General features: G+C 38.3%; 1 protein-coding gene across 5 annotated transcripts in view; it reads left to right on the top strand.

The window, feature by feature from the left end:
* Positions 1-12908, top strand: part of LOC115854506 (ribosome-recycling factor, mitochondrial) — a 114278-nt gene that overhangs the window by 1935 nt on the left and 99435 nt on the right. For all 5 annotated transcript variants that reach the window (XR_009564255.2, XM_060300474.2, XM_060300475.2 and 2 more), the window contains exons 2-3: positions 3036-3247; positions 10279-10434. Coding sequence is in view for 4 of the 5 variants with exons in the window: in XM_060300474.2 (XP_060156457.1) it covers positions 3064-3247; positions 10279-10434 (340 nt within the window). In the remaining variant the exon portion in view is untranslated. The remainder of the gene's footprint in view (positions 1-3035; positions 3248-10278; positions 10435-12908) is intronic.

Raw genomic sequence — 12908 nt, 5'->3', positions numbered from 1 at the left:
TTATCACAACCCTGGTTACTGTGAGAACCAGGTAACACATGAAAGTATTTTATATACAACAAGGACCTGCGTGTGTGCACACCCACATTTATAAAAGTCTACATATCATAAGCTAATATACAGCTGGATTGGTAGGGGTTGCTGGGACAGTGGATAAACCAGGACTTTGTGTTCCTCATCTATTTCTTTACAAAATTAAAGTGCACCTTCTATGGAAAAACAGGAAAATTCAAGTTTTGAGAACCTCGACTTTGGATAAAGAATATGTGCTTCAAGTAGTTTTAAAAAATGTTTCAACAGTTGGAAAAATAATGCCAGTAATTATACTGCCTTATGTACACAATCTAGGATAGTGTTTAAGAGCATAGACTCTGGAACAAAAGTGCCTGAAATAAAATCTTGGGCAAATTATTTATCTTGTGCCTCTGTTTCTTTATCCGTAAGATGAGTATAATAATAAGTACATATATCCTAGGTTATCATGAAGCTCAAATGAGTTAATATATGCAATATATCATTTAGAATTGTTTTTGGCACATAGTTATAACTATATGATTATAAGCTATTGTTTCATTATTGTTATAATTACCTTTTCAAAGGCTCATTAATATCACCATGAGAAAGATGCAGTGGAAACTGTAGCTCAGAGAGGCTGATGATCTCCCTAAGGTCACACAGCTAGTAAATGGGCAAACTGAGATTCCAGTTCAAGACCGCATCCAAAGGTCAGATATTTCCTGCTGCATTTTTTTTTCTGAGTGTAGGTTCATTTTGTTGTATAATACTTGGGCTCCCATAATGGTTCCTTTCCTAGACCTTACTTCTCTGCTGAACTGAGTGTTAATATGCATGTTCTTAAGGTAAAGGGTCCAAGGGATTGCCTTTATTGACTTTCCACTTTGAAGTTTCCTGACTTCTGTGCAATTAAAATCTACGCCTTAAGCATTTCAGCAGTGTGGTTTATTTATAGAGTCGTCTTCCGGTTCACGTGTACTGGGTCTGCTTTTGGGTGAGTTTTCTGTCAAAGGTTGTTTATTTCTAACCCATTTTGATTTCCTGTTGCTTTGTGGATTCGTATTATGACCTGCAACAGGAACACCAGGAAACCTGTCTTAATGAAACAGCCAGATTGAGACCCTGTAGATTAAAAAAAACAACTATATTATACAGCCATATTTGGATATAAGTGTGGGTTAGGCATTAGCTGTATTAGGCAAAAACTTACATATAGAAACCTCACTTAGAGGCACATTTCTGTGAACAGTTTTGCTGCTACAGGGCGGAACTATTAGCTCCATGCCCTTGGTCAGTGACAGTCTCTTTGAGCCTCAGCTTCTACGTCTGTAAAAAGGAGATTATTATACTCTCTTTGTGGCATTTTTGAGAGGATTAAATGAATAATATGGGTAAAGCAGGAAGCCCAGGCCTGACCTCCATTAATAGTAGGTATTAATAATGTGAAAGGGGAAAAACTTTTTATTTTTTTATCTAGCTCTGTCTTTACTGACATCCACACACTGTTCACTGACATCTAGCATCTCTTGCTATTAAAAATTCCATCGGGAGAAGTTATTTGCCTTTGTGCAACTCATTTGCTTTTCTTTAAAAAAATAGTGATAGTGATAGCCAGCTTTTATTAAACAGGTACTATATTCCCGGCATGCTACTAGGTTTTTAATATGTATTCACTATCTCATTTTACTTTAAGAACAGGATTTTTTTTTCATTTTGCAAATGGGGGACGTGATGCCCAGTAAGTGGAATGAATTGCCCAAAGTTGAAATTTATATCTAGATGTGACTGACTCTAGGCTTCCTTGTACTTTAGTAATGACATGTATGATTTCTTTGTTGTGTCTGACCCTGGCATGGAAGTCTTTGAAAGGAAAGGTGACAACTGTCAGTAGGTACCCTTTTGGGAAACTCCTGTCTGCTAGAGACTGTGCCAAGTGTTTTACTTACATTAACCTATTTATTCTTCCCAAATCTAGGAAATAACTATAATTATCTCCATTTTACAGTTGAGGAAATCAAGGTGCGGAGAGGTTCAGGGGCATTTAGTCAGTGGTGGAGATGGGATTGGATTCCAAGTCTTATGGCTGCAAAACCCATGCTCTTATTCAGTCTGTTATACTGCATCAAAATTTTAGGATGAGAGTTTTAATTTTTTTAATGAGGTATGGGGCTGTTTTTCAAAGACGGTAGCTTCCAGGTATTTGCTGCTAATCGTGCTTAATTTTTAGCTGAGTAATAATAGCCAGATTCCTGGCAGAAGCTATTAATGCTACATTTGCCAGTAAGCTAGAGCTGTGTTCTATCCCAGAGGTAGCTGTAGGCTCTAGCATCTCTTCCACGGTCAAAGCCCTCAGAAGTATAATGTGTAACTTGTGTTAACACCAAGGAGGGTGGCATTTCCCAGAGCTTTAGTTCTATAACATGGAAGACCTCAAACCTCAGCCATGCTTCAGACTCACAGTAAAGTGCATTCTAATTGGTAATCGGTGCATAAGGAACCAAAGAAAATTTTAATTAAATGCTGTTGTGTGAATTTTCCAGTCATTTTATGCCTGTTGAAATGATTTCATTTAGTTTAAAGTCTTCTTCCAGTGCTCTGCCCTTCCTCTTTATAGTATAACTTTATCAAGATTTTGTGCCTTTTCTCCTAGAAGGGTTTAATTACCATCATTAAGGATTTAGTCTGCTCTACATTTACTTAACTCTGTTCCCTGTGTGCTAAGGGGCATTTGCTGTAGTGGAAAGAGCATGGCGATTTGGAGTCCTGCAGACTGTGAGCAAGTTACTTAAATCTCCATGAGCCTCAGTTTCTTCATAGTATAAAATGGGGCTAATCATATTAAGTTGTACAGATGTTGGGAGGAGGATTAGAGATAACGTATTTAAGTTCCCTAGCACATACTCAAAACTGATTGACAGACTCTGCTGAGAGGATTTACTTGCTAACTGGTACAGATTATTTTCTGAAGTTGTAATAGGGTCTGTTTTACTTTGATCTCCTTTTTGTCTTGTTCTTTTTAGTGGGTGTTCACAAGAATTGTCTTCAGTCATGGCCTTGGGTTTAAGGTGCTCCCGCTTGGTCCACCCTGCCTTTTGCAACTTCCTTGCAGCCTTGACCAGACCTGTTTCAGAAGTTACGCTGAAGACAGTGAGTGGAAGACAGAATGACCACGGGCAATACCTAGCCTATCCAGCTGTACCAATCCGTCATTTCGCTACCAAGAAAGCCAAAGGTAGAGGCATGACCTCCTCACCCCTGTCTTATATTTAGCCCTTGAATTATCATAGCTGGAAGGGATCTCAGAGATGTTCTGAATTTCTCCCCATGCCTCATGAGGAAACGGTATCTCAGGTGGTTCAGTTGATTAGCTTAAAAGGTCACAGTGACAGAGTTGGTATTAGAACCTGTTTTGTCATTGCCATGCCGCCTCTTTTGTTATTATGGCTCAGAAAATGCCTAATTTCTTTTAGATTTAGAATTAGAGGTATAAGTGCCAAGCAAATCAGAATACTTGTGGCAGGGATCAACCTGCCTTCTCCTTATAGGAAGATCTGCGTTGGAAATAATATTAAAAGCAGAAGGTTGGTGGGTGAGGAGATATTAGAGCCGTGGATTTAGATGGATGATCTTAATGGCTTGTGTCATCCAAGAATGAGACCTTGATACAACTCAGGTCTCAGCTTAAATGCCGCTTCCTCAGGGAAGCCTTCCCTGACCTCTTAGGCTGGGTCAGGTCCCTTGTTACATGCATTTGTGCACACTGTTACTTTACCTTTGATGTACTTAAGCACAGCACTCATTAATTAGTTAATTATTGTTTGTTATGTCTTCCATACTGGACCCTGTGAGGTCTATGTCTTTCTTGTTTAGCAACTAACAGGGCCTGACACATAGTATGTATCAAAAAATTTTGCTGAAGGAATGAATGAGTGACAGAAAATTGTCAAGCAGACCTGCTATTTGCAGTGGTGGGTCAGGGATTCCATTCCTAAGGATGGTGCTTGAAATACCCTACTGAATATTTTTCCCACTGCTTTTCTTTTATGGTTTCATGCAGACCTTTTCCTTTTCTGTTAATAGGAAAATTAACAAGTTGCCAAAAGAGCTTTAATGCATAGAAGCCTTATATTCAGTTAATAACTTTGATCTATAGGTTGCATTATATTTTTTTAAATTCACATACATTTAATAATTTAATTTGATCCTTATAATTATCCATTGAAGGAATTGTAATTATCCAGTGAAGAAATTCTTCTAATTACCTAGTGAAGCACATATCTCACCATTTTGCAAATGAGGAAACTGAGGTCCATATGTAAGACATTTGCCCATGATCATATCGAGTTAGTGGCAGAACTGGAATCCAGGTCTCCTGATGTCCACAGCATTGCAGTATTCAAGTGCACTAGACGTTAGCTGCAGCGTGTAAGCAGCATCTTTTCATATTTCATTGGCTATTCAGTTTTTGTCTTCTTTGATTGCCTCCTAAAAAGTTGGTTGACTTTTTCCTTTAGATTTATTGGATTCTTTCTATATTAGGAATGCTAATCCTTTGTTGATTGTATATGTTGCAAGTATCTACTTTGCCTTTTTACTTTATGATGTCTTTCATTGAACGTAAGTTTCAATGTAGTCATATTTTTCAGTTCTTTCTTTTATCATTTGTGCCTTTTCTGTCTTATTTAACAAACCCTCAGCTATCTGAAAGTCATAAAGCTATTCTTCTGTATTTTCTTCTAAATCTTTTAAAGGTTTTTACTTTCCACATTTGGGTTTTTAATCCATATGGAATTTATTTCTGAATATGATGTGAGGCAGGGAATCTATTTTATTTCTTTTTTTTTTTTTTTCTTTTTGCTGTACGCGGACCTCTCACTGCTGTGGCCTCTCCCGTTGCGGAGCACAGGCTCCGGACGCGCAGGCTCAGTGGCCATGGCTCACAGGCCAAGCCGCACCGCGGCACGTGGGATCTTCCCAGACTGGGGCACGAACCCGTGTCCCCCGCATCGGCAGGCGGACTTGCAACCACCGCGCCACCAGGGAGGCCCTATTTTATTTCTTTTTAAAATGGATAATAAGTGTGTCAACCTCACTTACTGAGTAGCCCTTCTTTACTCCCAGATTTGTAATGCTTCCTCTGTCATATGTCAGGTTTCTTTGTAGGTATGATTTATATCTGAGTTCTTGATGTGTCGAACTACTCATCTCTCCCTGCACTAAATTCCTTAATGCCTGAATCACAAGTCTTGAATCTAGTGGTACAAATCTTTCCCCTCAGAACACGCTAGCTTTTTCTTTTTCTTCTTCTTGGCCTTTTGCTCTTCTCTATGAAACTTGTATTGTCAGGTTTTCTCCATAAAGATCTTGCACAGTTCTTTAATCAGGTTTATTTCTAGGCTATCATCATTTTTGTCACTTTTGTATATGATGTTTTTTAAAGTAAATTTTTGAGTGATGTACACAGAAAAGTGCATACATACATTGTAAGTGTATGGCTCAGTGAATTTTCACAAAGTGAACACAACCATGTAACCATCACCCAGATTAAGATACAGAACGTCACTTGTACTCTGGAAGCTTCCCTCATGTCCTTTTAAGTTGTCACCCTTCAAAAGACAGGCCCCTCTCTTGACTTTACCACCACAGATTTGTCTTGCCCTTTTTGAACTCAAGATGTATTCTTTCATGCCTGGCTTCCTTTCGTAGCAATCTTCATGTGAGATTTGTCCATGTTGTTGCCTGTAGTAGTTGTTGGTACATTTTTATTTCTTTATAGTACCCCAGTGAATGCGTATACCACGATTTATGTGTGTTTTCTATAGTTGATGGATATTTGAATTGCTTCCAGTTTTGAGCTAAAATAAATAATGCTGCTATGAACATGCATTTTGATGCCCATATGTATGCCTTTCTGTTGGGTGTATACCAAGAGGAGGATTGCTGAGCCTTCGGTTATGCATATATTAAGTTTCAGTTCAGTTTCAGAACATACAGTTCTCCAAAGTAGTCATGTCAGGTTACACTCCTTCCCAGAGTGTTTTAGCTTTCTATTTGCTAAATACCCACTGTATGCTTGTGGACACTTGGTATGGTCAGCCTTTTTAATTTTAGCCATTCTGATGGGTGTGCATTTATATCTCATTATGGTTTTAATTTATATTTCATTGATGAATAATGATGGTGAGCACCTTTTATTTGCTTATTGGTTATTTGAATATCCTCTTTCCAGTCTTTTGCCCATTTAAAAAAATTGACTTGTAAGAATTTTAATGTATTCTAAAGATAAGACTTCTGCATATATATATGTATTGCTGATAATAATTGCCTTTTCACAGTGTTTTTTTAATGAACAGAAGTTCTTAATTTTAATGTAGACCAATTTATCAATCTTTATCGAGTAGTGCTCTTTTTTTCCTTTTTAAGAAATTTTCCCCTACCTTAAGGTCATAAATATATTCTGTGTTATTTTATACAAGATTCATTGTTTTAAGTTTATATCTTTTTAAAAATTGTGTTTTCTATTTGGTTGCTGGTGAATAGGAATACTTTTTTTTTTTCTTTTTTGGCCGCACCATGCAGCTTTCAGGGTCTCAGTTCCCTGGCCAGGGATTGAACCCAGGCCACGGCAGTGAAAGCCCAGAATCCTAACCACTAGGCCACCAGGGAACTCCCCGATTTTCTCTTTGTTCTTGAGTTAGTTTTAGTAAATTATATGTTTATAGGAAGTTCTTGGCATAAAGTTGTCCATAATAGTCTCTTAAGATTATTAAAATCTCTACTGTTTTGGTGACTGTGTCCCCTTTTTCTTTCTTAGTATTATTTATTTGTGTCTACTTCCCTTTTTAAAAATAATTAATTAATTTATTTATTTTTGGCTGACTTGCGTCTTTGTTGCTGCACACGGGCTTTCTCTAGTTGCATCAAGTGGGGGCTACTCTTCCTTGCGGTGCGCGGGCTTCTCATTGCTGTGGCCACACTTGTTGCGGAGCATGAGCTCTAGGTGTGTGGGCTTCAGTAGTTGTGGCCCGTGGGCTCAGTAGTTGTGGCTTGCGGGCTCTAGAGCACAGGCTCAGTAGTTGTGGCGCATAGGCTTAGTTGCTCTGCAGCATGTGGGATCTTCCCAGACCAGGGATCGAACCCATGTCCCCTGCATTGGCAGGCAGATTCTTAACCACTGCGCCACCAGGGAAGTCCCTACTTCCCTTTTTTAATCAATTATTTTTGACAGAAGTTTGTCAATTTTACACACCTTTTTAGAAAAAGAGCTTTTAATTTTTTTGATCTCTCTTTTTTAAAACTTTATTGACTTCTGTTCTATATCGTTTACTTCCTCCCATGTTCTTGTTCTTTTTATATCCTTTGAGCTGGACAGTTAGTTCATTAATTTTCGACTTCTTTTCTTGTAAGCATTTAAGACTGTAAATTTATAAATACAACTTTAGGTACTTCCTACAAGTTTTTGTTGTGTAGTATTTTTATTATTGTCATTTTAAATATTTTAAAATTCCACTGTGCATTTTTCTTCAGTCCATAAGTAGTTTTGAAGCTCAGAATTGTTATATCTTTCTGGTGAATTTTTTCTGTTTTTATGAAGTGCTCCTCATTGTTTCTAATAATGCATTTTGTTGTAAAATCAATTTTGTCTTAATATAACTACACCAGCCTTCTTTTGATTAATATTTGCTAGGGTTATAATTTTCTCATGCCCATACATTAAACTTTCTGTGAGCTTATATTTTTGTAAAATCTCTTGTATATATTATATACGACTAGATTAAAAAAAATCTTACTGAGAGTCTCTAACTTTTAACTGGTTCTTTGGTCTGGGTACTTGTATTTCTATTATTTTGTACTACCTCTTTATTGAGGTTTTCTTTGTTTCTTCTTTTCTCCTTTCTATTGAATTAATCAAGTTTCTTTATTCTTTTTTCATCTCTGCTGATTTGGAAGGTATACATTCTATTTCTTATTGTTTTGGTGGTTACTTTTAATTTCTTTTCTATGTTTTTATAAAAATAAAGCACCTAGGGCTTCCCTGGTGGCGCAGTGGTTGAGAGTCCGCCTGCCGATGCAGGGGACCTGGGTTCGTGCCCCGGTCCGGGAAGATCCCACATGCCGTGGAGCGGCTGGGCCCGTGAGCCATGGCCGCTGAGCCTGCGCGTCCGGAGCCTATGCTCCGCAACGGGAGAGGCCACAACAGTGAGAGGCCCGCGTACCGCAAAAAAATAAATAAATAAAAAATAAAGCACCTATGGAAAAGTGCAGCTATCATAAGAAAATAATAATAAGCTTGATAATTTTCACTTATATAATTTTTACTTATGTAATCAGCACCCAAACCAAAAACCAGAGCATTCCCAGCATGTCAAAAGTGCCCTTTTGCTCCCTTTTAGTAACTTACCACCTTCTACCCTTTGCAGGTAACTATTATTCTAACTACTAATGATATAGTTTTATCTGTTATACTGTTTAGTATATGTTATTGTACCTGGATTTTGCACTGTACAGTCTGGATTCTTGTGTCTAGCCACTTTGCTTAACATCATGTTTGTGAGATTCATTTAAATTCTTCTTTGTAGTTGTAGATCTTTTCTTCTTATGGTTGTATAGTATTTCATTCATAAAGAATATTTATCCATTCTAATATTGATGGGCATAACTTAAAATTTTTAACATGCATACTTGGTTTAACACTAAAGTTGAAGATATTATTTCCATTGTTTCTAGCTTCTGTTGTTGCTCTTGGAAATTATTTCTAGCTTCTATTGTCGCTATTATTCTAAATTTTGATCCTTTATGGATAATTTGTCTTTTCTCTGGCTGTTTTCACAATCTCTTTGTCCTTGGTTTTCTGCATTCACAAAATGTCTAGGTGTGAATTTACCTAGAATTTTATTATCCTGTTTGGAACTTGTGTTTCTAAATCTGAAGATTCACCTCTTTCATCAGTTCTGACAATTCTAAGCCATTAGCCCGTTAACTTAAGACCAGTGAGATTTCAAGCAAGATGGTGATACAAGCAAGTAAATGTTCAAAAAAAAAAATCACTCTGCTGCTAACTGGTTGGTTACTTTGGGCAAAACATTTAAATGGCTTGTGCCTCAAATTTCTCATCTGTAAAACGGGGACAATAATAATCTCTGTTCTTCCTAAGTCAGAGAGCTGCTTTGAATATCTAAAAGAAGAATGTACTTGAAATTGCATTGCAAATTGTAATATGGTATATAAATAGCTCAGGATCTAGCTCACTGTAGATGTTCAATAAAATTTGTTGTGAATGATCTCAATCAGTATTTGTTGAATTCTTAATAAATAAACTAGTGTAGGATAATATTATTTAAATATTTTTATTCTTTTTCTCCTTCCCACACCCTCCTTAGAGAAATGCAAGACTATTTGTGATACTCACGGGAGTGATCTATGTATGCATATACACATTATAGATGCATATGAAAAATCGCTGTGATGGTTTAGATATAAATTAGAATTTTATTCAGTTCTCAGTATTGTTGCTTTCTAAAATATAAGCCATTGTCACTACTACCGGCGGTGTTTAATGTTGCTAAGCTACTGTTGTTTTTTTTGTCTGTACCAGCCATCAGATACTTTGCATATCCTTGTCTTAGGATTCATTTTTAAATGAATTAATATATTTTATGTATCTCCAATTACATTTTATGAAGACAATTTAATGGAAAGTTCATGGGTTTAAAATTAGGTACATCTGGGACCAAACCTTGTCTTTACTATTTCATGACCTTGTGACATTAGGCAAAGTCACTCTACCTTTCTCACCTTCTGTTTATTTTTCTGAAAAATAAGGAATTCATTCACTTATGGAGTGTCTGCCATGTGGATAGTGCTCTTTTAGGTATTTGAATTACTTAATTTGTGTCCTTGCAGCAACCTGGCAGTATAGATATTATTCCTGTTTCATAGGAAAGGAACCTGATATCAGAGAAGTAGAGTAACTTACTCAAGGTCATAAAGGTCGTATGCATTATAGTGCATATTTTCACCTGGGTGTCTCATTATAAAACCTGTGCCTTCACTAATATCTGAGAAAGTGCTTTGTGTGATGCTGGGTCCCAGGTTGACAGTAAGTGTAGGCTCTTTTTTAGGGCCTACACTTAGTGACAATGTTCTGTAATTTTCTAGCACTTGGCTTTTTTCCCTGCACATAGTAGGTACTTCTTAACTCATTGTTTATTGTCTCTGTTTATGCTGCTGTTTTTTTTTATTCATTGAATGTTGACTTTCTAGCCAAAGGGAAAGGACAGTCCCAAACCAGAATGAATCTTAACACTGCCTTGGTTGAGGATATAATCAGCTTGGAAGAGGTGGATGAAGAAATGAAGTCGGTGATAGAAGCGCTCAAGGATAATTTCAATAAGACTGTCAATATAAGGACCTCACCAGGTTAGTGACTGAACCTGTGTTTTGGAGAGGGGCGTAGTGGCAAAAACATCGCTTTGGCAGAGCTGGGTTTTAGTCCTAGCTTTATCACTTACTAATGGGTGACCATGGGCAGTTACTTCTCTGGTTTTCAGTTTCCTTGTCTAATTCCTACCTTCTAGCTTTGGGATGGGTAAATAAATGAGGTAACATGTGCAATCGTTCTAGCACAGTGCCCAGCACATGTTAACACTACATTTATCCATTTAGCAAATACTTGCCTGCTATGAACTAGGCGTTGTGCTGGTATAAAGTGAACAAAATAGGTATGGTCTTTGCTCTCATGGAATAATACTCTCAAAAAATGGAAATTTTATTATTGTTGTACTCTCTACACTTGTAGGTATTTAGTTTCATAGTAACTGACATCTTTGGTCTGATTTTTCCAATTTGTTCTATTTGGCCGTTCTTATCGCTTACTGGGAACCAACTGGCTGCAGACCTGCCCACCTGAGGCATTTCTGTACCCCTGAGCTTGACCAGGAAGATTCCGTTTGGGTTAATAACTTCCTGAAAGTGGCTTTCCTAAGTGGGAAATGTCAGAACTGTCTAGGAGAACTGTTTGCAGATGTGATGGAAGAAGTGAGTTGTCAGCTAATGGTGCAGGCAGGCAGGAAAAATCCAATTGCTGTTAAATTGGCCTTTTGGAAATTGTCATCATCCTAGAGTCAAGCCCGGGACCCCCTCGGAAAGTATCTGTGGGAGCTTGCACTGCTCCCACTCACATCTTGCTTGGGGTAGTTCACAAGGAAACTAGAAAGTATTTCACGAACTTGTTCTTAAGAAAACCAAGTGAAAAGTATACGGCTTCATTTATAAACACCAGCAGAAACATACAGAGTTCAGAGACGAGATCCAGTGTGAAACCAGAAGACCATTCCGTCATTTGTCAGCCCTGGACTGGGGCATTTCTGCCTTTGCTGACAGTAGAGCGTGCCATTCAATCTCTCCCAACTGTTTATTTTAAACTTGCTTATTATTTTAGGTATGAAGCTGATAAAGTGCTTTGTCTCCCCTGTGCTTTCTGGCCTGTTAACATTCTGCAGCCGAAACCAGAGAGCAGTTTGAGAGGAGCTCAGGGAGAAATGTGATACTTAAAATTAGCCAGCAAGCTCCACTCTTGTTGAACTTAAAAAGATGATGGGCCTGGAAAGAGGTTGGGAGTGTAATTTGTTAAATGTTAACCTCTGCGAAAATGAGGGGCAGGAATGAGGCTGAGGGAGATTCTCGCTGGGGACAGATTGAGGGAAAAGGATTTGATGCATTATGTCGATACGGATTTAGGGAATGGGAACCACCACAATTGCGTACTGAAAAGCCCATGTTGGGACTTCTGTGGCAAAGGATCTTATGGCAAATCAGGAAGGCTGAATTAAGATCCGTTTTCAGAAGGCCTCCCATTGGTATTTCCTCTTTGCTTCTTTCTCTTCAGGGTTATGTCTGTGCAATGTTCTGTGTAGAAATTTGGGCCATGAGGAGACTTGGGTGAAACAGGCTAAATAGACTGGCTAAAGACTTAGCCAGTCTTTTATTTTATTTTATTTTTTTGCCAGATTCTTCCATACCATCTTTCATTACTATCTGAACCAGCAGGCACTTTTCCTCTTACACGTCCATCTACCAGCAGTTTCTGTCTCCAAGATAGTTGATTGCTTTTAATAGTTGTCTAGGCCCTCCCTGGTGGCGCAGTGGTTGAGAGTCCGCCTGCCGATGCAGGGGACACGGGTTCGTGCCCCAGTCCAGGAAGATCCCACATGCCACGGAGCGGCTGGGCCCGTGAGCCATGGCTGCTGAGCCTGCGTGTCCGGAGCCTGTGCTCCGCAACGGGAGAGGCCACAACAGTGAGAGGCCCACGTGCCGCCAAAAAAAAAAAAAAAGTTGTCTAGAATACAGATTTATTTCTTTGTTCATTCTTGTCCTCTCATTCATTCATCCATCCATCCGTACATTCATTTATTCATCAAAGCATTATTGAGGACTTATTCTGTGCTGATTAATAGGTGCTGTACAGAGAGAAAAGACATTGTCCCCACCTTCCAAGAGCCTAGATCCTAGATCCTAATGTGAAGGGATAGACAAGTGAACCAACATGTGTAAAACCATATAGCAAAGCAGAGTGGTGAAGACCATGGCTTTGGAGTTGATCAGACCTGGGTTTGAATTCAGCTCCATTGTTAAGAGCTCTTGTGACCTTGGACAAGTTATACTCTGTGCCTCGGTTTCCACATCTGTAAAATGGTGGCACTGTCTCATAGGGTTATTGTGATAATGAAAGCAAATAAATTACAGAAAGCATTTAGCACTATGTCTTGCCATGGGAAGTGTTCAGTAAATATTGGTTGCCATTATTGTAGAAGTGTGCATAGGATCCTCGGGAGCTCATAAAGGCTTTGTAATCCAGCCTAGGAGGTCAGACAGGATTTCTGAGATTAGATACA

Source organism: Globicephala melas, chromosome 6 (assembly GCF_963455315.2).
Source record: "Globicephala melas chromosome 6, mGloMel1.2, whole genome shotgun sequence".
Lineage (NCBI taxonomy): Eukaryota > Metazoa > Chordata > Mammalia > Artiodactyla > Delphinidae > Globicephala > Globicephala melas.
The sequence above is the reverse complement of the archived record's forward strand: the minus strand, read 5'-3'. Positions and strand labels throughout refer to the sequence as shown.